At 42.3% G+C, this 27441-nt stretch overlaps 1 protein-coding gene across 3 annotated transcripts in view; it reads left to right on the top strand.

Annotated features, from left to right (window-relative positions):
- LOC112256781 (sprouty-related, EVH1 domain-containing protein 1) overlaps positions 1-27441 on the top strand; it is a 104338-nt gene that overhangs the window by 23208 nt on the left and 53689 nt on the right. For all 3 annotated transcript variants that reach the window (XM_042325340.1, XM_042325341.1, XM_042325342.1), the window contains one exon: positions 16526-16709. In XM_042325340.1, the coding sequence (XP_042181274.1) occupies positions 16526-16709 (184 nt within the window). The remainder of the gene's footprint in view (positions 1-16525; positions 16710-27441) is intronic.

Genomic DNA, 27441 nt, shown 5'->3' with positions numbered 1-27441 from the left:
CCTGAGCTGATAAGGTAAAAATCTGTCGTTCTGCCCCTGAACAAGGCTGTTAACCCACCGTTCCTAGGCCGTCATTGAAATAAGAATGTGTTCTTAACTGACTTGCCTGGTTAAATAAAGATAAAATAAACCCCTTTTTTAAAAATTTTCGGCAAAATCGATTACCGATTTCCGATTGTTATGAAAACTTGATCGGCCCTAATTAATCGGCCATTCCGATTAATCGGTCGACCTCGTCAGCACCTTAGGAGTAAATGTCAGTTGGCTTTTCATACCTGAACATTGAGGTCGAGATACCAGGTGGAGAGAGGGAGGAAACGGCAGGTCCGGGACAAGGTCGCAAAATCGGTGAACAGGTCAGGGTTCCGTATCCGCAGGCAGAACTGCAGGATATGGATCAGTAGCATGACCAGGTGGACTGGGGACGGGGACAGCCAGGAGTCATCAGGCCAGGTAGACTTGAGGCATGGTCCTAGAGCTCAGGTCCTCTGGGCGGGGTGGGGGGAAGAGGGAGATGAGAGAGTTAGAGGGAGCATACTTAAGATCACACAGGACACCAGATTTAACCTTAAATTGCATATTTAAAATTCCTCAAGCATACAAGTGTTTTACACCATTTTAAAGATAGAATTATCGTTTATCCAGCCACAGTGTCTGATTTCAAAAAGGCTTTACAGCGAAAGCACCACAAACAATTATGTTAGGTCACCACCAAGTCACAGAAAAACAGAGCCATTTTTCCAGCCAAAGAGAGGAGTCACATAAAGCACAAATAGAGATAAAATGAATCACTAACCTTTGATGATCTTCATCAGATGGCACTAATAGGACCTCATGTTACATGTTTCGATAAAGTTCATATTTATATCCAAAAATCTCATTTAACATTGGCATGTTATGTTCAGTAGTTCCAAAACATGCTGTGAATTTGCAAAGAGCCACATCAATTCACAGAAATACTCATAATAAACATTGATAAGAGATACAACTATTACACATGGAACTTTATATAAACTTCTCCTTAATGCAACCGCTGTGTCAGATTTCAAAAAACTTTACGGAAAAAGCATACCATGCAATAATCTGAGTACAGCGCTCAGAGCCCAAACAAGCCAAAAAGATATCTGCCATATTGTGCAGTCAACATTAGTCAGAAATAGCATTATAAATATTAATTTACCTTTGATGATCTTCATCAGAATGAACTCCCAGGAATCCCAGTTCCACAATAAATGTTTGATTTGTTCGCTAAAGTTCATAATTTATGTCCAAACACCTCCTTTTGTTAGCGCGTTTAGTAAACAAATCAAAACTCATCAGGCGCGGGCAAGTCCAGCGGAAAGGTCGGACGAAAGGTCCAAAAGGTTCCGTTGCAGTCCGTAGAAACATGTCAAACGATGTATAGAATCAATCTTTAGGATGTTTTTATCATAAATCTTCAATAATGTTCCAACCGGACAATTCCTTTGTCTTTAGAAAAGCAATGGAACACGAGGTCGACTCTCATGTCTGCGCGTCACGAGCCTGTGGCACTCTGCCAGACACCTGGCTCAATCCCCTCTCATTCAGCCCCTCTTCACAGTAGAAGCCTGAAACAACGTTCTAAAGACTGTTGACATCTAGTGGAAGCCGTAGGAAGTGCAACATGACAAATATCCCACTGTATCCTCAATAGGGGCTGAGTTGAAAAATGATCAACCCCAGATTTCCCACTTCCTGGATGGATTTTTTTCTCAGGTTTTTGCCTGCCATATGAGTTTTGTTATACTAACAGACATCATTCAAACAGTTTTAGAAACGTGAGTGTTTTCTATCTAAATCTACTAATAACATGCATACACTAGCATCTGGGACTGAGTAGCAGGCAGTTTACTCTGGGCACCTTATTCATTTAAGCTACTCAATACTGCCCCCCCAGTCCCAAAATACTCCTTATTTTCTAATCTTTACAGGAAAAAAAAAGCTGTGTACATTTGCAAATACTGTGCAAATCATATGTGAAGAATGCAGCAAAGATGCAGAATCTGGCCAAATGCATAACGTTCCCTGAGCGCTCAAAACAAGCAACCTCTGACAAAAGTCCCTATACTTCTAATCAAGGTGAAAATGATGAATCTGACTATAGCAACAGCTCATGGTCCTCCTGGAATCAGAAGTTTTATGGACTCAATGCAGGAACATAGTCAGAGATATTCCAGAGGGACATCAGAGACTGTAACGTTCTTTGCTTCACGGAAACATGGCTCACTGGAGAGACGCTATCGGAGACTGTGCAGCCAGCTGGTTTATCCACGCATCGCGCCGACAGAAACAAACATCTTTCTGGTAAGAAGAGGGGCGGGGGCGTATGCTTTATGGTTAACGTGACGTGGTGTGATCATGACAACATACAGGTACTCAAGTCCTTCTGTTAACCTGATTTAGAATTCCTCACAATCAAATGTAGACCGCATTATCTACCAAGGGAATTCTCTTCGATTTATAATCACAGCTGTATATATTCCCCCCCAAGCAGACGCATCGATGGCTCTGAACGAACTTTATTTGACTCTTTACAAACTGGAATCCATATATCCGGAGGCTGCATTCATTGTAGCTGGGGATTTTAACAAGGCTAATCTGAAAACAAGACTCCCTAAATTGTATCAGCATATCGATTGCGCAACCAGGGCTGGAAAAACCTTGGATCATTGTTATTCCAACTTCCGCGACGCATATAAGGCCCTGCCCTGCCCTCCTTTCGGAAAAGCTGACCACGACTCCATTTTGTTGATCCCTGCCTACAGACCGAAACTAAAACCAGAAGCTCCCCGCGCTGAGGTTCTGAGCCCTCTCCTGTACTCCCTGTTCACCCACGACTGCGTGGCCACGCACGCCTCCAACTCAATCATCAAGTTGCGGACGACACAACAGTGGTAGGCTTGATTACCAACAACGACAAGACGGCCTACAGGGAGGAGGTGAGGGCCCTCGGAGTGTGGTGTCAGGAAAATAACCTCACACTCAACGTCAACAAAACTAAGGAGATGATTGTGGACTTCAGGAAACAGCAGAGGGAACACCCCCCTATCCACATCGATGGAACAGTAGTGGAGAGGGTAGTAAGTTTTAAGGTCCTCGGCGTACACATCACAGACAAACTGAATTGGTCCACTCACACAGACCGCATCGTGAAGAAGGCGCAGCAGCGCCTCTTCAACCTCAGGAGGCTGAAGAAATTTGGCTTGTCACCAAAAGCACTCACAAACTTCTACAGATGCACAATCGAGAGCATCCTGTCGGGCTGTATCACCGCCTGGTACGGCAACTGCTCCGCCCACAACCGTAAGGCTCTCCAGAGGGTAGTGAGGTCTGCACAACGCATCACCGGGGGCAAACTACCTGCCCTCCAGGACACCTACACCACCCGATGTCACAGGAAGGCCATAAAGATCATCAAGGACAGCAACCACCCGAGCCACTGCCTGTTCACCCCGCTATCATCCAGAAGGCGAGGTCAGTACAGGTGCATCAAAGCTGGGACCGAGAGACTGAAAAACAGCTTCTATCTCAAGGCCATCAGACTGTTAAACAGCCACCACCAACATTGAGTGGCTGCTGCCAATACACTGACTCAACTCCAGCCACTTTAATAATGGGAATTGATGGGAAATGATGTAAAATATATCACTAGCCACTTTAAACAATGCTACCTAATATAATGTTTACATACCCTACATTATTCATCTCATATGTATACGCATATACTGTACTCTATATCATCTACTGCATCCTTATGTAATACATGTATCACTAGCCACTTTATCTATGCCACTTTGTTTACATACTCATCTCATATGTATATACTGCACTCAATACCATCTACTGTATCTTGCCTATGCCGCTCTGTACCATCACTCACTCATATATCTTTATGTACATATTCTTTATCCCCTTACACTTATAAGGTAGTAGTTTTGGAATTGTTAGCTAGATTACTTGTTGGTTATTACTGCATTGTCGGAACTAGAAGCACAAGCATTTCGCTACACTCGCACTAACATCTGCTAACCATGTGTATGTGACAAATAAAATTTGATTTGATTTGAGAAATGCTGATGAATGTCTGGCTCGAGCTGTGTATGCAACTGGTTCACCTCTTATGCTCACAGGCAATGTGCTTCATCCTTGGGAGAAATGTCTAAACGCTAGAACGTACCACGTTCATCTGTACATACAATAGTACGCAAGTATAAACACCATGGGATCACGCAGCCGTCATACCGCTCATACTCCCAAGGATGAACCAGACTTGTCGAGGTCTACAATTGTTTTTCTGAGGTCTTGGCTGATTTCTTTTGATTTCCCCATGATGTCAAGCAAAGCGGCACTGAGTTTGAAAGTAGGCCTTGAAATACATCCACAGGTACACCACCAATAGGCTAATTGACATCATTTGATTCAATCAGAAGCTTCTAAAGCCATGACATCATTTTCTGGAATTTTCCAAGCTGTTTAAAGGCACAGTCAACCTAGTGTATGTAAACGTCTGACCCACTGGAATTGTGATAGATAGTTGATAGTGATATAATATCTGTAAGCAATTGTTGGAAAAATGACGTGTCATGCACAATGTAGATGCCCTAATCGACTTGTCAAAACTATAGTTTGTTAACAAGACATGTGAAGTGGTTGAAAAATGAGTTTTAATGACTCCAACCTAGGTGTATGTAAACTTCCGACTTCAACTGTGTGTGTGTGTGTGTCATCATGGTCCCATAGTGCGGCTGTCTCAGAAAATGAGGAGCTAGGAAGGGGCTCAGGACAGGAGGAACCAGGAAGGGGCTCAGGACAGGAGGAACCAGGAAGGGGCTCAGGACACCAGGAGGAACCAGGAAGGGGCTCAGGACACCAGGAGGAACCAGGAAGGGGCTCAGGACACCAGGAGGAACCAGGAGGGGCTCAGGACACCAGGAGGAACCGGGAAGGGGCTCAGGACACCAGGAGGAACCGGGAAGGGGCTCAGGACACCAGGAGGAACCGGGAAGGGGCTCAGGACACCAGGAGGAACCGGGAAGGGGCTCAAGTCTCACAATGCCATTGTGTAGGCCTATTTAAAAAATGCATTAGTGGTAATGCATTCTTTTTTGCATACATTTTAGGGTTTGTTTTTCTTTCTATATGCTATTACAACAATTAAATATGAATTATAGGTCCTTGGAAAAAAAAAAAATCATTCGGGCCAGTAACTTTGATGGCACTGTCCCAGTGTGCCACTAGAAAATGTACATGAATGTTGAGCCCTTCTGTGTGCGATGCGTGTAGGGCCTATATGTCTACCACTTTGTGTAGCCGTTAGCGATGCTAATGATAGCCCGACTTCTGAACAAAAATATAAACGCAACATGCAACAATTAAAAATATTTAATATATAAGGAAATCAGTCAATTGAAGTATATTCATTAGGCCCTAATTTTATGGATTTCACATGACTGGACAGGGGCGCAGCCATTTGAGGGAAGGCATAGGGAGCCAAGCCCAGACAATCAGAATGAGTTTTTCCCCACAAAAGGGAAATTAGTTTTCCCTGCCAAATTCTCGAAAACAACTTTGGAGTTTGCTTTTGGTAGAGAAGTGGACATTGAATTCTCTGACAACAACTCTGGTGGACATTTCTGCAGTCAGCATAGGGCGTCGCATAATTGGCCCAGTGCCGTCCAGGTTTAGCTGGTGTAGGCCGTCATTGTAAATAAGAATTTGTTCTTAAACTGACCTGCCAAGTCAAATAAGGTTATATATATTTTTTAATGGTATAAAAACGTTCCCTCAATTTGAGTTGTGTAGCATTGTTTGTTTTTTTACAAAACTGCACTTTTTAGAGTGGCCTTTTATTGTTCCCACCTCCTGTGTAATGATTATGCTTCTTGATATGCCACACCTGTCCGGTGGATGGATTATCTTCACAAAGGGTGCTTACTAAAAGGGATGTAAACAAGTTTGTGCTCAAAATTTGAGAGAAATAAGATTTTTGTGCATATGGAACATTTCTGGGATCTTTTATTTCAGCTCATGGAACAACACTTTACATGTTGCGTTTTATATTTTTGTTCAGTGAATTTTCAGGTAGATGGAAAGGCAATTTCAAGGTAACTACAAAGTAGCCTATGCCTACCTGGCAGAATCATGATTATTTGCATCAATTTAGTGTCCATTTATTTTGGAAACTCCGTCACGAGTACGCTACAGAAACACTGCTAGCCAAACAACTGTCTGGCTGATGAGAATTAAAGTTTAGCTACCAAAAAAATCGACATTTCTCAGATTTTTCCCAGACCTGAAAAATTGTCCCCTAAGATGGTTTAACCTCTCTAGGGTATGTGGGACACTAGCGTCCCATCTGGCCAACATGCAGTGAGGTTGCAGAGCACCAAATTCTAATTATAAAAATTCAGAAAACAAAACATATTTTACATTGGTTTAAAGATTAACCAACCACAGTGTCATATTTATAAAATGCTTTTCGGCGAAAGCATACCTAGCCCAGAACATACCTAGCACAGTTGACATAGCCTCTCCTCTCTTGCGTTACAAAACTCAGAAATAGAGAGAAAATGAATCCCTTTGATGATCTTCATGTGGTGTTAATCAGAAGACATTCATTTACTCAATAAATGTTCCTTTTGTTCGATGAAGTCTCTTTATTTCCAAAAACCTCAGTTTTGTTAGCGCGTTTCCCTCTGTAATCCACAGGCTCAAAAAAAATCCTAATAGTATCCGTAAAGTTCATAGAAAAATGTCAAACGATGTTTATATTCAATCTTCAGGTTGTTTTGTAGCCTAAATGATCTGTAATATTTCAACCGGTCAATAACGTCATCAATATAAAAGGTAAACAAGAAATGCACATGCGCCTGAAAAACCTCTGCACCACGTTTGGGTCCACTCGTTCAGACTGGTCTTACTCCCCCATTTTATAAGAATACAAGCCTGAAACGATTTCTAAAGACTGTTGACGTCTAGTGGAAGGCATAGGAACTGCAAATGGAGTCCTATGTCAATGGATACTGTAATGGCATTGAATAGAAAACGACAAAACCAACAACAAAAAACTACTTTCTGAATGGATTTTTCTCAGGTTTTCGACTGCTGAATCAGTTCTGTTATACTCAGACACTATTTTAACAGTTTTGGAAACTTTAGAGTGTTCTATCCAAATCTACCAGTTATATGCATATCATATCTGGGCCCAAGTAGCAGGCTGTTAAATTTGGACATGCTTTTCATCCAAAATTCCAAATGCTGCCCTCTACCCTAGAGAGGTTAAGTATTGTTGTGGACTTAGAACATCCAATTTAGTTGTTTTTCTGTTAAAGTGTGATTCTGAGAAAGAAAACCTGACATTTTTTGTTCTGTTTTAGGTATCAAGTATTGTTTTGACTAATTCTGCCTATTTCTCATAACATATAGCACTGAAATCTGCAATAAATGCTTAAAATAAAGTGCAAAATTTACATTTTCTTTTCTGTTACAGTAAATCTACCACAATCAGTGTAAGAACATAAGGGCATGCCAAATTTAAAAGATGGCTAGTCATTATTACCCTGGTTCTATATGGAATGCATGCATATTATGGGACACAGGCCCGGTCATTATGAATTATTTTATAACAACATCGGTGCCACCAAATCATGGAAATAGTTCGTGTAGAACCCTGTAAAGAGCTGCCAAATGCAACTCGACCTGATGTCAGGTCATCACAGACCATTATTATGGCCTTTTTACACTTCACTAGTTTGACGAAACATACTAGTTCCAGGACACACATTTTTGAAGTGTAAAGAGACTGATCTAGATTAAAATATCTTTCATAAGCCACCTCCGTAGGTAACGAGACACATCTACACTGTATATTACCATATTTCCGCAGTTACCATAGACTTTCAGTCATTGCGCTGACGCTAGTTAGCAGTTGCGCCAACTCTAGTTAGCAACTTTGTTCAAACTGCATGCAGAAACATACAAATTCTGTCCACGAGTTCATCTGACTGGGGAATTAGATAAACAACTTCATAGCCAACATCCTGAAGTATCCCTTTAATAACAGTACACAGCATTTGTGTTGTTAGCAAATTGAAAATTAAAGGCACATTTGAATCGTTGCATTAATAATCAAGTGTGCAACATTATTGGCAATACGGTTTAGATGAGCTCCTGTATAGTTCGATAGCAATTCTTTTTTTCTTTGTCTTTACACTACTATGGTAGTTAGTGTTTGCTGAAGCTATACACACGAAACAGAAATGTGGCTTTGGCCACACCACATCCAAGGATAATGTAAGGATAGTGAAAAACGGATGTTGAAGAAAGTCAGATCTTACTACACATATTTTACTGATGTAAAGAATGCATTAGTTCACATCTCTACTGTTTGTGTTTCAAGTCCTGTTGTTTGTATGAATCCACCTTCCTAGGAAGGAAGGCTACTTTTGATTAGCAAGACCGGGAGCTTGTTACCACATTGTGTGCACAAGGGGTGTAATGCAGTAGGCCTCATCCCTCCTTCCTCCACTCCCACGGGGCCAGAATAGACTGTGTGGTTTCAACGCTGCTTAAACCAACTTTCCTGTTTTGTTGGTTAATTTATTTTGGAGTAATTAACCTTGGTCATTGATCGTGGAAGGAACGTTGGTCAACTATTACCAGGGGTAGCTAGTATTTGTATGTAGGCCTACCTAAGTTTAATGCTCGATGGCTCAAATGGATGAATCGATAACTAATAACCTTGGCATCAAGGTTTTGCAAGGGTGTGGATGCAGAGCAAAGGGCACCTGTTTGAGTTGTTATTGCAGGGAAGAGACTTTACACTGGTATGAATGGAGAAAATGGAAAACGCTGTGACAGGAACTGCCTTGTGACGGAAACCATTATCCTATTGGACGTTGCTTGAAATATCTCTTTTGTAAACGTTGAGTCATCAAATTATTTAACGGACCGAGCACAGTGTGTATTTATTGATGGCGTTAAATCAGGTTTTCTGGACATAACAAAGGGTGTCCCACAGGGATCGATTCTTGGTCTGGTTCTTTTCACTATTTACATGAACAATATTGGTTCTGTAAAAAATATTTGTAAATACTTTCACCTGTATGCAAACTGTGGTGTATGCTTTGATTTTTATTTTATTTAGGATCCCCATTAGTCGACACCAACAGAAAAGCTAGTCTTACTTGAGTCCTTTCCTTGACAGACTGACCAGTGAAATCCAGGTGAAAGTTTTTGATTTTCCCTTATTGATGTCACCTGTTGAATTCAATTCATGTAGAACCCTTGAGACAATTGAGAAATGGATCGTGTGTGCGTGCCATTCAGAGCGTCAATGGGCAAGACAAAATAATTAAGTGTCATTCAAGGGATAAAGTGCTGCTCTGTTCTCGTCCAGCCGCAGCTTTTCTAGGTCCCTATTTGCAGTACTTGACTATCACCGGTCAAGAGTCATAAAAATGAGAGCCTGCAGGACTTGTTTGGTCGACTGTAGTGTTAAAAATGCTGAACATCTTTTTCATCACAGACAGACCTCTCCCCATCAACAATTACATCAATATGCCTTGACCATGACAATTTACAGTTGAAGATGACATTTATCGTTTTCCCCTCTTATCAGGAATGATGAAAAGCTATCTTTTTAAAGGCATATTGAAGAATCAAAATATGCTTCTCCTATAGGAACAGGTCTTGTCTTTCATAACCATAGTAGCAATTAAAAGGGAACAGTTTGGAGGTTATGGGAAAATGATTAGACTAAAGGTGAGGACACAACGGTTCACCTGACACGAGACTGAATCCAAGCATTACGCTGTTGATTGTATGTGCATTTTACATTTACTGTACTTTACGCCACCTTTGTAGATGACTAAATCTGAAAATACATTCAGTAACATGATAAGGAATATTATGGGTAGGTGCAACATCAGACAACAAAAATGACAAGGGTTGAGTCCAAAGTGTGTAGTTCATAAGTGCTTCCCCCCTCCCCCTGTTTGTGCTGTTCAGGAAGTAGAGCAAGCACACTTGTAATTGTTTTTCTTTGGAACACAGCCCTGCATCACCACCTTTATTACTGTTTACGCAATCCAAAAACGTTTATTCTGTTCAGGACAACCCAGGGTATAATGCCAAATCTTGTAACTGTACATCAAATGTAGTGATCATAAATGTTGAGACTGTACATTCGCATACATGCATTTTATGTTATGGAAATTGGAGGTGTACATTTAGACTCCTGGGTGTTTGGCTTGCTTGTGTGATATCATAGATTGCAACCAGATAATTTATTTTAATCCTCAACATCTCATCTTTCAAAATACATAGTCCTTGTAATTTATAGCATTTCTCAGCATCTTTTCAACACTTATACAGCTATGATTGTAAAGGGCTACAGCTGGTGGAGTGCCTCTAACATCTGCATGAATTGCCCTAGAGGGCCTTTTCACTGAATGTGTTTGTTTGATATGATTGTGTTCTGCTTTTCATGTTTTGTGGAATTGATGTGTGTATACAGTGCATTCGGAAAGTATTCAGCCACCTTGACTTTTCCACATTTTGATAAGTTACAGCCTTATTCTAAAATGGATTCAATTGTTTTTTTCTCCATCAACCTACAGACAATAGCCAATAATGACAAAGTAGAAACTCCAAGCGGGCTGTCATGTGCCTTTTACTGAGGAGGTGCTCCGGCTGGCCACTATCATCAAGGCCTGATTTGGTGGAGTGTTGAAGAGAGGGTTGTCCTTCTGGAAGGTTCTCCAATTTCCACAGAGGAACTCTGGAGCTCTTTTAGAGTAACTATCGGGCCCTTCTCCCTGTTTTCACTTTGTCATTATGGAGTATTTTGTGTAGATTGAGGAACAAAATGAATTCACTATATTTTAGAATAAGGCTGTAACGTTACAAAATGTGGAAAAGGGGAAGGGGTCTGAACACTTTCCGAATGCACTGTAGATATGTATAGTGTAAATGTTGTTTATTGATGTGTTCATGCAGGGCTCACCTGCGAAAGAGACCATGATCTCAGCATGACTCACAGCACATTTTTCATTGTATCTCTCATCCATGTTTCACTGACTACTACAATTTATTACAATAAACAGAAGGGAGTAAATACCCATTGTCAACCAAATCCAGTGGCACTGGCCGTGTCATCAATAGGTTAATAAACTAACCCCTGTGAGGGTGCAACATGCCACAGCAAAATATGTTTTGTGGTCAATCGCTCGCTCTCTCTCCTCTCTTGCTCTCTCTCAGCCTTAAATATGTTACTGGTAGGATCTGTAAAGTGCTGCCCTTTGTCGTTTCCGGTGGCCCAGGGGAATGTTCTTATCTAATCAGACAGCCATCAGACTGCAGGGAGAAGGAAGAGGGCTGGATACATTCACTGTAGTAACCTAACCGTGACATCCTCAGCTACCTGCTTCACATGCTGTAGGGGAAAGGTGAGGGCACAGCACTGAGGAGTCTGTAGCCTGGCCATGTAGCCACGTGGTCACAAAAACTAAAGCAGGAAGCACTGGTGATAAAGAAGTGGTCAGATGACGCATATGCTAAGCTACAGGACTGTTTTGTTAGCACAGACTGGAATATGTTCTGGAATTCTTCCGATAGCATTGAGGAGTGTAGCACATCAGTCACTGGCTTCATCAATATGTGCATCGACGACTTCGTCCCTGCAGTGACTGTACTTACCACAACCAGAAGCCATGGACCGTCCAGAGTAGTGATGGTAGTCGGGCGGGAGGGTGCGGGCAGCAATCGGTAGAAGAGCATGCACTTAGTTTTACTTGCTTCTGGAGGCCACGGAAGGAGAGTTGTATAGCATTGAAGCTCGTTTGGAGGTTTGTTACCACAGTGTTCAAAGAAGGGCCAGAAGTATAAAGAATGGTGTCATCTGCGTAGAGGTGGATCAGAGAATCACCAGCAGCAAGAGCGCCGTCTTTGATATATACAGAGAAAGGAGTCGGCCCAAGAATTTAACCCTGTGGCACCCCCATAGAGACTACCAGACGTCTGAACACCAGGCCCTCCGATTTGACACACTGAACTCTATCAGAGTAGTTTGTGAACCAGGCAAGGCAGACATTTGAGAAGCCAAGGCTATTGAGTCTGCCGATGAGAATGTGGTGATTGACAGAGTCGAAAGCCTTGGCCATGTCGATGAAGATGGCTGCACAGTACGGTCTTTTATCTATGGCGGTTATGATATATCGTTTAGGACCTTGAGCATGGCTGAGGCGCGCACATCACCAGCTCGGAAACCAGATTGCATAGTGGAGAAGGTATGGTGGGATTCGAAATGGTCAGTGATCTGTTTAACTTGGCTTTTGAAGATTTTAGAATGGCAGGGCAGGTTGGATTTAGGTGTATAACAGTTTGGGTCTAGAGTGTCTCCCCCTTTGTAGAGGGGGATGACCGCGGCAGCTTTCTAATCTTTGGGGACAAAGATTTAAGAAAAGCAACCAAATTAAATCATTTACCTTTGAAGAACTTCAGATGCTTTCACTCAGGAGACTCCCAGTTAGATAGCAAATATTCCTTTTTTCCAAAAATAATACTTTTGTAGGCGAAATAGCTCCCGTTTGTTCATCCTGCTTGGCTGAGAAATCAACCGAAAAATACTTAAACTATAACGCCAAACTTTTTTCAAAATTTGCTCCATAATATCGACAGAAACACGGCAAACGTTGTTTAGGATCCATCCTCAAGGTGTTTTTAACATATGTATTCGATAATATATCCGTCGAGGCAGTTGGTTTCTCATAAGAAGCGATTGGAAAAATGGCTACCTCAGTATTTTACGCAAGGTTTTCTGCGGGAGACACCATGTGACCACATGCCATATATGGTCCCTTACAGCCATTCTTCAAGGGAAATGTCTAAAAAGACGTCACAATGCTGTAGACACCTTGGGGAAAACGTAAGCTCATTCGTAGCTCATTCACAGCCATATAAGGAGTCATTGGCATGAGGCGGTTTCAAAAAATGTGGCACTTCCTGATTGGATTTTTATCTGTCTTTCGCCTGTAATATCAGTTCTGTGGTACTCACAGACAATATCTTTGCAGTTTTGGAAACGTCAGTGTGTTTTCTTTCTAACGCTGTCAATTATATGCATAGTCGAGCATCTTTTCGTGACAAAATATCTTGTTTAAAACGGGAACGTTTTTCATCCAAAAATGTAAATGGCGCCCCCTATATCGAAGAGGTTAAACGAATCTAAATATATTTTATATTTGAGATTCTTCAAATAGCCACCCTTTGCCTTGATGACAGCTTTGCACACTCTTGGCATTCTCTCAACCAGCTTCATGAGGTAGTCACCTGGAATGCATTTCAGTTAACATGTGTGCCTTGTTAAAAGTTAATTAGTGGAATTTCTTTCCTTCTTAATGCGTTTGAGCCAATCAGTTGTGTTGTGACAAGTTAGCGGTGGTATACAGAACATTGCCCTATTTGGTAAAAGATCAAGTTCATGTTATGGCAAGAACAGCTCAAATAAGCAAAGTTAAACAACAGTCCATCATTTCTTTAGGACATGAAGGTCAGTCAATCTGGAACATTTTCAATAACTTTTCTTCAAGTGTTGTCGCAAAAACCAAGTGCTATGATGAAACTGGCTCTCATGAGGACCGCCACAGGAAAGAAAGACCCAGAGTTACCTCTGCTGCAGAGGATAAGTTCATTCTAGTCAACGTCACCTCTGAAATTGCAGCCCAAATAAATGCTTCACGTTCAAGTAACAGACACATCTCAACATCAACTGTTCAGAGAAGACTGCGTGAATCAGGCCTTAATGGTCAAATTGCTGCAAAGAAACCACTACTAAAGGACACCAATAAGAAGAAGAGACTTGTTTGGGCCAAGAAACATGAGCAATGGACATTAGACCTGTTTAAATCTGTCATTTTTGGTCTGGAGTCCAAATTTGAGATTTTTGGTTCCAACCGCTGTCTCTTTGTGAGACGCGGTGTGGCTGAACAGATGATCTCCATGTGTATATCCCACCGTAAAGTATGGAGGTGTGGGGGTGCTTTGCTGGTGACACTGATTTATTTAGAATTCAAGGCACACTTAACCAGCATGGCTACCACAGCATTCTGCATCGAAACTCCATTCAATCTGGTTTGCGCTTAGTGGGACTATCATTTGTTTTTCAACAGGACAATGACCCAACACACCTCCAGTCTGTGTAAGGGCTATTTGACCAAGAAAGAGAGTGATTGACTGCTGCATCAGATTACCATGCCTCCACAATCCCTCAACCAAATTGAGATGGTTTGGGATGAGTTGGACCGCAGAGTGAATGAAGGAAAGTCAGCATATGTGGGAACTCCTTCAAAACTGTTGGAAAAGCATTTCAGGTGAAGCTGGTTGAGAGAATGCCAAGCGTGTTGAAGGCTGTTATTAAGGCAAAGGGTTGCTACTTTGAAGAGTCTTTCTTTTCTGTGGTGGTACTCATGAGAGCAAGTTTTATCACAGCGCATGCTTTTTTTGCAATTGCACTTCTGCACTTCATAGTTTTGATGTCTTCACTATTATTCTACAATTTAGAAAATAGTAAAAAATTAAGAAAAACCCTTGAATGATTAGGTGTTCTAAATCCTTTGAACAGTAGTGTACTTAAAAATTCTCTAAAATGATTTTGGAGGCTGCTTATGGTCGAAATTAACATTAAATTATCTGGTAACCGCTCTGCTGGACATTCCTGCAGTCAGCATGCCAATTGAATGCTCCCTCAACTTGAGAAATCTGTGGCGTTGTGTGACAAAACAGCACATTTTAGAATGGTCTTTTGTTCCCAGCACAAGGTGAACCTGTGTAATGATCATGCGGTTTAATCAGCTTCTTGATATGCCACACCTGTCAGGTGGATGGATTATCTTGGCAAAGGAGAAATGCTCACTGACTAGGATGTAAGCTTTTTGTGCTTGTGCAACATTTCTGGGCTCTTGTATTTCAGTTCATGAAACATGGGACCAACACTTTACATGTTGCGTTTTATATTTTGTTCAGTTGATTTTAGTATTTTAACCTGCGTTTCATGAACATGTGTAGTGGGGTTAGACATAATCCACATGCGAGCTTGGATGCATGCTCTGAGTCGGTTTGGTCATGATGACCAAACCATGTGATTTTGAGAGTTAACCTGAACTAGAAACCTGGAAAAACAAAACAGAGGAAACGGAATTTGGGGGAAAAGCGGAATCGGGCCAAAAATAATACTGAATTTATAGGGCCCTACATCAGTCAGTGACATCTCATGAGGTCCAATGGGATATGGAGTTTGTAAACAATTGTTCTCTGTTTTTTGGGATGTGTTGGGTTCTCAGGCCCTCCTGCCATTTGTATTTTATTACCTGTCATTTCTAATGACTGTTTCTCTTACACCCCCAATTCTCTTTCTGTTATCCTCTCTCTCTCTCTCTCTCACTGACATTTGTGAGTGTCACATTACGGTTGGTTATGGTGTGTGTTGTGAATTTACTTTCATTAATCTGATGACTGTTATTTATCTAATCAACTAACTGTTTAATTGTTATCCAATTTTAAATGAATCATGTAACAATTAACTCATTAGGAATTGATGCACCATGAGAGCGGTTCTTTAAAGAGTTACCATCTCCCGAATTAAACTCTAAAGGTCTCTACCTTTTGTTGAAATTTCAGAGTTCGAACCACTTTGGACGTGAGCTGCAACTCAACATCTCTCTGGTCTGATATGTTAATTCTTAACCCATTGTTTTATACAGTTCGTTCAAAAGAGGCAGTTAATGAGGCTTGACACGCTCTCTGACCTCGGGCGGTACAAAGTTATAGAAATAATTTCCTCTTATAGTTTCTAAAATCACGTCCCTCTCTTAACAAAATGACTTTCATGCACAACGCATCAGATGGACACTTCACACATTATGTGTATACCTTTCAAGTTACAGTATTTCCTTTTAAAACATTTTTTATGACATCACAAAGTAACAACCACACCGAGGTAACCTCTGCCCATTCCCCACGTTTTATGTTAGATATAATGTTCCTGTATTCGCTTTAGAACATATTAGGGTTTCGGCGGGATATGTCTGTGAAACAAAGGCACATTCTTGTGTGAATTTGCAGAGGGAAATGGCTGAAAGTTCTTGACCTTGATTTACAACAGGGTGTGAGCTGTCAACCCCCACCAGTTCCCTCCTTCCCCCACTGCGGTTGAGATGGATCTGGCTGAAGTTATTTATTGAGAAGCTGATCTGACACATTTGGATCCTTTCAGGACAGCCATAACATATCCTTTCGTGACAAGTCATGCATGTGTTCAAGCAGTGGCCGTGTTGCGGTCATTATGCCTAACCATTTTTTGTCTGTGCAATGGCAGCCCTGTACCCGTGAGGCGACATGGTTGTGTTGTCATAGTATGTGTTCTCTCTATATGCAGAGGTAGTTTATGCCATGGTCTTGTTACAGTCCCACCCTAATCATGTCTTTCCCTTTCTCTCTCTCTGTTCAGTGACAGTTATGCGCGTGTGAGAGCAGTGGTCATGACTCGGGATGACTCCAGTGGTGGGTGGCTGCCTCTGGGAGCTGGGGGCCTCAGCTGCGTCACCGTCTACAAAGTCAGCCGGACACCGGACAGTGACAGCAGCACCACGGCAGACTTCCTCATCAAGGGGGAGCGGCTCAAAGACAAATCGGTAAGGGTTCACCTCGCTTTCCACACACACACACACACACACACACACACACTGAGTGCAATTCTCCTCATTAAGCTTAAAAACAATAACTGTCAGAACTGTTAAAATAGGCCTGCATTCATTTTAGGATTTATTTACGTTTTTGTTGACATTATTTTAATGTAGATTAACTTTACCTAATAATGGGAGCGTTTTACTAATAATTATAAGCCATTGTTTTGCTAACTTAGTCTGTCTATTAAAAGTTCTACATCTCTTTCCAATTGATGATGCGCAGAGGTGAAGAGCACTATAGGCTATAAGTATTCAGACCCATTTTGTTACATTACAACCGTACCAATCTACACATGATACCCCATAATGACAAAGCAAACAGGTTTTTAGAAATTTTTGCAAATTTATTAAAAATAAAAACTGAAATATCACATTTCTTACCCATTACTACTTCACAGGAGAGCCGTTTGAACGTAAACTTATTTTTAATCAAAATGGTTTTTTTTTGGCAGAAATGCTTTCTCGAACATGTGAACTTTAATGTGCCCCATTAACAAACTCGTATGCCTTCTGTAAATACGAATAAAATGGTTAAATTACGAGTCTAGCTAGTTTAGCCACAGAAAAGACTACAACCATCACTCAAGCCGTGATTCGGTGAGATAATGAGTGGGCTGGACATCCCGAGAGATGAGTTTGGAATGGTCTGCCATATAGCATGCTTCTGTCTATTTGATTTGTTCAGTATGTCTAGGTAATCCTGTCTAACGTGGATTAAAAAATATATATATTGTGTAGTAAAGCTGCATAAGTGTTGCTCTCCACTTTCTGGAGGACTATTTATTTATTTAAATCCGTGGAATTTGAGTGATAGCTAAGGAGATGGAGAAAACACCTGTTTCCGGATTACATCTTCAAACTAAGGGCAGCCATGGCATCCCGACAGGAGACGCGTCCATCCATGAATGATGTATACGGGTAAGATAGTCTAGCCAGCTACATTTTTCAGATATTGCACGTTTCTAATTTTGACAGTGGTTTCATTTCAAGTTAAAGTATACTGTTAGCTAGCTAGCATAAGCTGGGTGGCTGGCTGGTTAGCTAACGTTACGTGTATGATCTTATTATTTGTATCTAAGAGCAATTTGCTTGGCTAGCTAGCTATATTCTGTTAGCTAGCTAACATTGAACCTGGTTGGTTAGCTACCTGCAGATTCATGCAGGGTAGTAACGTCATGAGTTAGGATTATGGTTCATTGTTTACCTAGCTAGCTGACGATGCTGCATACCATACAAATTTGCGCAACCGCAGCATTCAAACGAGGCTACAATGAAACCTAATGGGACTGTAGCGACTGTGTTGGCATCAAAATCCGGGGTGTGAACTAAGTTTCGATTCAGTGTTGACAAAACTGACCCCTCTGACGTGCGGTGTCACTACATAACATACAGCACGCATTTACATCTCATTTTGTGCCGTACAGTCTCTTTCCACCAGGAGTAGCCCTTCTGTCGCAGATTAAAAACAAAAAAGGCACAGGGTAAAGGGGTTACCTAGTCAATTGTACAACTGAATGCATTCATTTTTTGCATCATCTCTGCATGACTCTCAAAAGCTGCGACAGCTGCTGTTTACTTCTAAAAACTTTAGCGCTGCCCTAAAAAACGGATTCAAATTCGACACAAACCTTCAAGTAGGTATGTAATGACACATTATATAAACTCTTTATAGTGTTTTATTTACATTTTAGATGTGATAAGTTGGACAGATCGGGTGAAGAAAGCTGTTTCCCCACACGACATATCTCCCCCTTTCACCAGCACACAATAGGTTTCGCTTCCCCATCCACCATTTTTTTAAATACCCGACAGAGCTCATTGCCTTCTTCAATCATGCAGAGACTGGCAGCATGAAAGTCTTGTCATTGATTTTGCTGGAAAGGGGAGAAATTGTGCTTTACAATGTTATTCATATTACAGTTGACCTGGAAGTATTGTTTTTTTGGGTGCTAAAATAAGATAAATTGTATGGAATAGCGCAATGTACAAAAGTGCGTTAGTTACCGTTACATGTCTTTAACAAAAGACTCAGCTATGCAAGTAACCATTTTGGGTGCATTTTGTAAATCCAGTCTGGTCATCTACTCAGATTTCAGAGCACTCTCATCTGAGTGTGCCAGAGCGCAGAATAAGTGATGATGAATTTATGAACGCTCAACACCTGTTGAATATGGCCGGTGTCGTCGGCATAAAAGCGGAATTAACTTGTTGCTAGCAGCACAGTTACAGGCACCAACGCTCTGAATACCATGAAAACAGCCTAACCAGCTCTGCTAAGGCGAGTAAAATGGTCGGAGTGGGGTGTTCTCTCATTTGTAGCTAGCCAATGTCAGCATGTTAACTTGTGTGCTTGACTGCCGTTGTGAGGTCGGATCAACCCTATTCATCGGCCAGAGCGTCCAGTGTGCACTCTGAACGCTCTGAGTGCGAAGCGCTCTGAATTTACAGCCGGACAATCTGACAGCACAGTTGCAGTCACCAATGCTCTGGATAACATAACAGCCTAACCCGCTCTGCTAGGGCGAGTAATGTTCAGTGAGTTGTTCAGTGAGTTGTTCACTCATTTGTCTGGAAGTAGCTAGCAAGTTAGCTTGGGTGCTTGACTGCTGTTGTTTATACAGAACACTCGGATCAATCCTTAAAGAGATGGGTGGGGCTGAAGCTTAAGAGTGTGTCAACGATGCTGAATAGGTGTAGACAAAGGACTCCAGCAGTAGTACCAAAACATTCAGAAGGCTAATTTCTCAAAAGTGAGAAATTACAACTTTTACAAGTTTATCAACTTTAAAAGCAGAATTACTTTCAAATTGTTCCTCAACTCTAGTGTGTAATATAACATTTTGTAGCTTTGAGGCTCTACTTTTGTGTAATGTGAAAAACACACTTTAAAATGTTGCTGCAGAAAACTGATTAGAGCCGGTCGGTCTCATGTCAGTATTCAGACCCTTTACTCAGCACTTTGTTGAATCACCTTTGGCAGCGATTACAGCCTCAAGTTTTCTTGGGTGTGACGCTACAAGCTTGGCACACCTCTATCTGGGGAGTTTCTCCCATTCTTCTCTGCAGATCCTCTTAAACTCAATCAGTTTGGATGGGTAGCGTCACTGCACAGCTATTTTCAGGTCTCTCCAGAGATGTTATATCGGATTCAAGTCTGTGCTCTGGCTGGGCCACTCAAGGACATTCAGAGACTTGTCCCAAAGCCACTCCTGCATTGTCTTGGCTGTGTGTTTAGGGATGTTGTCCTGTTGGAAAGTGATCCTTCGCCCCAGTCTGAGGTCCTGAGCAGGTTTTCATCCAACATCTCGCTGTACTTTGCTCTGTTCATATTTCCCTCGATCCTGATTTGTTTCCCAGTCCCTGCTGCTGAAAAACATCCCCACAGCATGATGCAGCCACCACCATGCTTCACCGTAGGGATGGTGCCAGGTTTCCTCCAGATGTGACGCTTGGCATTCAGGCCAAAAAGTTCAATCTTGGTTTCACCAGACCAGAGAATCTTGTTTCTTATGGTCTGAGAGTCTTCAGGTGCCTTTTGGCAAACTCCAAGCAGGCTGTCGTGCCTTTTACTGAGAAGTGACTTCTGTCTGGCCACTATACCATAAAGGGCTGATTGGTGGAGTGCTACAGAGATAGTTATCCTTCTGTAAGGTTTTCCCATCTCCACAGTGGAACTCTGGAGCTCTGTCAGAGTGACCATCGGGTTCTTGGTCACCTCCCTCACTAAGGCCCTTCTCCCTCGATTGCTCAGTTTGGCCGGGCAGGAGGCCACTGTGTTTTTGGGGACCCTCAATGCTGCAGACATTTTTTGCTACATTTCCCCAGATCTGTGTCTCGTCACAGTCCTATCTCGGCGCTCTACGGGAAATTCCTTCAACCTCATTGCATGGTTTTTACTCTGACATGCACTGTCAACTATGGGACCTTATATAGACAGGTGTGTGCCTTTCCAAATCGTATCCATTCAATTGAATTTACCACAGGTGGACTCCACGTTGTAGAAACATCTCAAGGATGATCAATGGAAGCAGGATGCATCTGAGGTTAGTTTTTGAGTCTCATATCAAAGGGTTTGAATACTTATGTAAATAAGGGTATTCTGTTTTGTTTTTTTTTGCTTAAGAAGGGAAAGTGTCTGAATACTTTCCGAATGCACTGTATATGTCCATTCAGAAAGTTTCTTAAAGTAGCCTGTCTGGACTCAATCTATTTTAATAATAATCAAATGCTCCTCTCATAATTTAGTATTGTAAAAGGCAATTTAGTATTGTAAAAGGCCTGTTATCAGTAGCTTAGGCTACATAATTTATCATAATTTATCTACATAATTTATCTCAATACGGCATCCTCTCTTTGAAGAATTACCACAGCAGCAGGGTTTGTGACGTAATGTGACTATTTCGGGAAAAGTAAAGAACCCTTCGGATTTCGTTTTGAATGGTTTTGTGCGAAACAGGAAAGAAAACCAGCTGCAGAGGATAAGTTCATTAGAGTTCCCAGCCTCAGATATTGCAGCCCAAATAAATGCTTAACAGAGTTCAAGTAACAGACACGTCTCAACATCAACTGTTCTGAGGAGACTGTGTGAATCAGGCCTTCGTGGTCGAATTACTGCAATGAAACCACTACTAAAGGTCACCAATAAGAAGATACTTGCTTGAGCCAAGAAACACGAGCAATGGACATTAGACCGGTGGAAATCTGTCCTTTTGGTCTGATGAGTCCAAATTTGAGATTTTTGGTTCCAATCGCCCTGTCGTTGTGGAACGCAGAGTAGGTGAACGGATGATCTCCACGTGTGGTTCCCACCTTGAGGCATGGAGGAGGTGGTGTGGGGGTTATTTGCTGATGACACTGTCTGTGATTTATTTAGAATTCAAGGTACATTCAACCAGCATGGCTACCACAGCATTCTGCAGTGATACGCCATCCAATCTGTTATGCGCTTAGTGGGACTATCATTTGTTTTTCAACAGGACAATGACCCAACACACCTCCAGGCTGTGTAAGGGCTATTTGGCCAATATGGAGAGTGATGGAGTGCTCCATCAGATGACCTGACCTCCCCAATCACCCGACCTCAACCCAATTGAGATGGTTTGGGATGAGTTGGATCACGGAAAACAAGTGCTCAGCATATGTGGGAACTCCTTCAAGGCTGTTGGACAAGCATTCCAGGTGAAGCTGGTTGAGATAATGCCAAGAGTGTGCTAAGCTGTCATCAAGGCAAAGGGTGGCGGTTTTGAAGAGTCTTCCTTTCCTGTGGCGGTACTCATGAGAGACAGTTTCATCACAGCGCTTGATGTTTTTTGCGATTGCACTTCTGTATACCACCGCTACCTTGTCACAACACAACTGATTGGCTCAAGTGCATTAAGAAGGAAAGAAATTCCACAAATTTACATTTTAATCAGGCACACCTGTTATTTGAAGTGCATTCCAGGTGACTACCTCATGAAGCTGGTTGAGAGACTGCCAAGAGTGTGCAAAGCTGTCTTCAAGGTAAAGGGTGGCTATTTTGAAGAATCTCAATATATTTTGATTTGTTTATCACTTTCTTTGGTTACTACATAATTCCATATGTGTTATTTTATAGTTTTGTTGTCTTCACTATTACACTCAAATGTAGAAAATAGTAAAAATAATGAAAAACCCTTAAATTAGTTGGTGTCCAAACTTTTGACTGGTATTTCATGTGTTGCCACCCTAGAGTCATGCACTGCTCGTAAAGCAAATGTCGAACTTTTATTATTCAAGAACATCAAATACCGTTAATAATGTGGGAAATATGTCGCCCAGCCTAATGACATGTAGCCTAAGAATCGTATAAAACTTTACAAACCTCCCACTCAGGGAGTCACACAAACCTAAAACACCTCACACTCACTCTGAGGGCCTCATACACACCACACACACTCATCTGTCACAATGGACAGCAAGCATGTTCGCAATATACTACGCACCAACTCAGCCTGTGACACATTCCACACAGAGGGGGTCGTGGGATGAGATCCCCATCAACCTCCGCCTTACACACACAGTCACACACACATACACTGTCACACAGGAAGTGGCTGTTTGGCTTTCCTCCTCTGCGCAGGGAAGGTATCTGTAAATAGGAGCGGGCTGCGTGATTGTGTGGTGCATGCTGACATCATCGGAGAGAGGAGATGGGCAGACTGCTCAGGAATGTGGGATGAGGGATGGAGGAAGTCAAACTAAAAAGATAGAGGAAAAAGGGAATAAAGGACAGAACTTATTGGATATTGTTGCACTGAGCTTCTAGTCATATTCCTATGCTCTCGTCCTGAAACTGTGAAGCTGTGAAACTTGCGTCTCTTTATTCATGTTAAACAATTAGATTGATGACCATTTCCTTTGACAATAATTAATAGGTGACTCTTAAGTATCGTAGATAAGTGGCTCCTGCCTGCTAAGACACTTCGATTATAACTGTCTATTCTGAGCCTGGGCCACCGTGCTATATAGAGCATGATTCTAGTGATGTCACCCACCCCAGGGGCTTGTTAAAGCGGGAGGTCCAAACCACCATTTTACTAGAGAGACAATGGGAACAAGGGAAGGAGATGGAGAGAAGGAAAAAAAAGATCGCCAGTCAAACTGTAAGAAATGGAGGGTGACAAAATAGACTGAAAAAGAGAAAGTGAGGGAGAGATTGAGAGAGATGGGGGGGAGGATCTGCCTATAAGCGCAATGATGCGGCACAGAGTGTACTGATGAGTCAGCTGGCTCCTGATATTGCCACCAATGGGACTTCTCGACTCTGTTTTCTCTCTCGCGCGCTCTCTCTCGCGCTCTCTCTGTTCTCGCGCTCTGTTCTCAATTATATTCAAAGGGCTTTATTGGCATTGGAAAAGTATGTTTACATTGCCAAAGCAAGTAAAATGGATAATAAACAAAAGTGAAATAAACAATATAAAATTAACCGTAAACATTACACTCAACGTCCCAAAGGAATATCCTCCCGGACGAGCTAAACTACTTCTATGCTCGCTTGGAGGCAAGTAACACTGAAACATGCATGAGAGCACCAGCTGTTCCGGAAGACTGTATGATCACGCTCTCCGCAGCCGATGTGAGTAAGACCTTTAAACAGGTCAACATTCACAAGGCCGCAGGGCCAGACGGATTACCAGGACGTGTACTGCGAGCATGCGCTTACCAACTGGCAAGTGTCTTCACTGACATTTTTAACCTCTCCCTGTCCGAGTCTGTAATACCAACATGTTTCAAGCAGACCACCATAGTGCCTGTGCCCAAGAACACTAAGGTAACCTGCCTAACTGACTACCGACCTGTAGCACTCAAGTCTGTAGCCATGAAGTGCTTTGAAAGGCTGGTGTTGGCTCACATCAACACCATCAGAAACCCTAGACCCACTCCAAATTGCATATTGCCCCAACAGATCCACAGAGGATGCAGTCTCTCTTGCACTCCACACTGCCCTTTCCCACCTGGACAAAAGGAACACCTATGTGAGAATGCTATTCATTGACTACAGTTCAACACCATAGTGCCCTTAAAGCTCATCAATAAGCCGAAGACACTGGGACTAAACACCTTCCTCTGCAACTGGATCCTGGACTTCCTGACAGGCCACCCCCAGGTGGTAAGAGTAGGCAACAACACATCCGCCACACTGATCCTCAATACAGGGGCCCCTCAGGGGTGCGTGCTCAGCCCCCTACTGTACTCCCTGTTCACTCATGACTGCACGGCCAGGCAAGACTCCAACACCATCATAAAATTTGTCAATGATACACCAGTGGTAGGCCTGATTACCGACAGCAACGAGACAGCCTAGAGGTAGGAGGTCAGAGACCTGGTCGTGTGGTGCCAGGACAACAACCTCTCCCTCAACGTGATCAAGACAAAGGAGATGATTGTGGACTACAGGGACCGGGCACGCCACCAATCTCATTGACGGAGCTGCTGTGGAGCAGGTTGAGAGCTTCAAGTTACTTGGTGTCCACATCACCAACAAACTAACATGGTCCTAGCGCACCATGACAGTCGTGAAGCGGGCACAACAAAACCTATACCCCCTCAGGAGACCGAAAAGGTCCTCAGATCCTCAAGTTTCTACAGCTACACCATCGAGAGCATCCTGGCTGGTTGCATCACTGCCTGGTATGGCAACGGCTCGGCCTCCGACCGTAAGGCACTGCAGAGGGTAGTGCGAACGGCCCAGTACATCACTTGGGGCCAAGCTTCCTGCCATCCAGGACCTCTACACCAGGCGGTGTCAGGGGAAGGCCCTAAAAATTGTCAAAGACTGCAGCCACCCTGGTCATAGACTGTTCTCTCTGCTACCACACGGCAAGCGGTACCGTAGCGCCAAGTCTAGTTCCAAGAGGCTTCTAAACAGCTTCTACCCCCAAGCCATAAGACTCCTGAACATCTAGTCAAATGCTACCCTGACTATTTGCATTGCCCCCCCGCCTCCCTTCTCCACCCTCCCATCTCCACACCAATGCCACTCTCTGTCGTCATCTATGCATAGTCACTTTAACTCTACCGACATGTACATACTACCTCAACTAACCGGTGCCCCCGCACATTGACTCTATACCGGCACCCCCCTGTATATATAATTTTTTACTGCTGCTTTTTAATTGCTTGATACTTTTATCTCTTATTCTTATCTGTATTTTTTGAAACTGTACTGTTGGTTAGGGGCTCGTAAGTAATAATTTACTGTTGTATTCAGCGCATGTGACTAATAAAATTTGATTTGATTTTGAATATTTTTATTTAATTTATTTCACCTTCATTTAACCAGGTAGTCCAGTTGAGAACATGTTCTTATTTACAACTGTGACCTGGCCAAGATAAAGCAAAGCAGTGTGACACAAACAACAACACAGAGTTACACATGGGATAAACAAACGTACAGTCAATAACACAATAGAAAATTATATATACATTGTGTGCAAATGTAGTAAGATTCGGGAGGTAAGGCAATAAATTGGCCATAGTGGCAAAATAATAACATTTTAGCAATTAAACACTGGAGAAATAGATATGCAGAAGATGAATGTGCAAGTAGAAATACTGGGGTGCAAAGGAGCAAGTAATAAATAATAATATGGGGATGAGGTAGTTGGGTGGGCTATTTACAGATGGGCTGTATACAGGTACAATGATCGGTAAGCTGCTCTGACAGCTGATGCTTAAATTTAGTGAGGGAGATGAGTCTCCAACTTCAGTCATTGGCAGCAGAGAACTGGAAAGAAAGGCGGCCAAAGAAGCAGTTGGCTTTGGGGATGACCAGTGAAATATACCTGCTCGAGCGCGTGCTACGGGTGGGTGCTGGTATGGTGACCATTGAGCTGAGATAAGGGTTTACATAGCAAAGACTTATAGGTGACCTCGAGCCAGTGGGTTTGGCGACAAATATGAAGTGAGGTCCAGCCAATGAGAGCATAGTATATGTAGTATATGGGGCATTGGTGACAAAATGCATGGCACTGCGACGATTTCAAATGTCATATTATGGTTATATACAGTGTTGTAACGATGTGCAAATAGTTAAAGTACAAAAAGGGATAGTAAATAAACATAAATATGGTTTGTTTTTATAATGTTTGTTCTTCACTGGTTGCCCTTTTCTTGTGGCAACTGGTCACAAATGTTGCTGCTGTGATGGCACACTGTGGTATTTCACCCCATAGATACAGTTGAAGTTGGAGTCATTAAACCTAGTTTTTCAACCACTCCATAAATGCCTTGTTAACAAACTATAGTTTTGGCAAGTCGGTTAGGACATCACAATTCCAGTGGGTCAGAAGTTTACATACACTAAGTTGACTGTGCCTTTAAACAGCTTCGACAATTCCAGCAAATTATGTCATAGCTTTAGAAGCTTCTGTTAGGCTAATTTACATAATTTGAGTCAATCGGAGGTGTACCTGTGGATGTATTTCAAGGCCTACCTTCAAACGCAGTGCCTCTTTGCTTGACATCATGGGAAAATCAAGAGAAATCAGCCAAGACCTCAGAAAAACAATTGTAGACCACAAGTCTGGTTCATCCTTCGGTGCAATTTCCAAGCACTTAAAGGTACCACGTTCATCTGTACAAGCAATAGTACACAAGTATAAACACTATGGGACCACGCAGCTGTCATAACCTTCAGGAAGGAGACGTGTTCTGTCTCCTAAAGATGAACATACTTTGGTTCGAATTGGCAAATCAATCCCAGAACAACAGCAAAGGACCTTGTGAAGATGCTGGAGGAAACAGGTACAAAATTATCTATATCCACAGTAAAACGAGTCTTATATTGACATATCCTGGAAGGTCGCTCAGCAAGGAAGAAGCCACTGTTCCAAAATCGCCTGCACATGGGGACAAAGATCGTACTTTTTGGAGAAATGTCCTCTGGTCTGATGAAACAAAAATAGAATGTTTGGTCATAATGACCATCGTTATGTTTGGAGGAAAAAGGGGGAAGCTTGCAAGCCGAAGAACACCCATCCCAACGGTGAGGCACGATGGTGGCAGCATCATGTTGTGGGGGTGCTTTGCTGCAGGAGGGACTGGTGCACTTCACAAAATAGATGGCATCATGAGGCAGGATAACTATGTGGATATATTGAAGCAACATCTCATGACATCATTCAGGAAGTTGAAGCTTGGTCGCAAATGGTTCTTC

Source organism: Oncorhynchus tshawytscha, linkage group LG08 (assembly GCF_018296145.1).
Source record: "Oncorhynchus tshawytscha isolate Ot180627B linkage group LG08, Otsh_v2.0, whole genome shotgun sequence".
NCBI lineage: Eukaryota > Metazoa > Chordata > Actinopteri > Salmoniformes > Salmonidae > Oncorhynchus > Oncorhynchus tshawytscha.
This window is presented reverse-complemented; position numbering and strand designations above follow the sequence as displayed.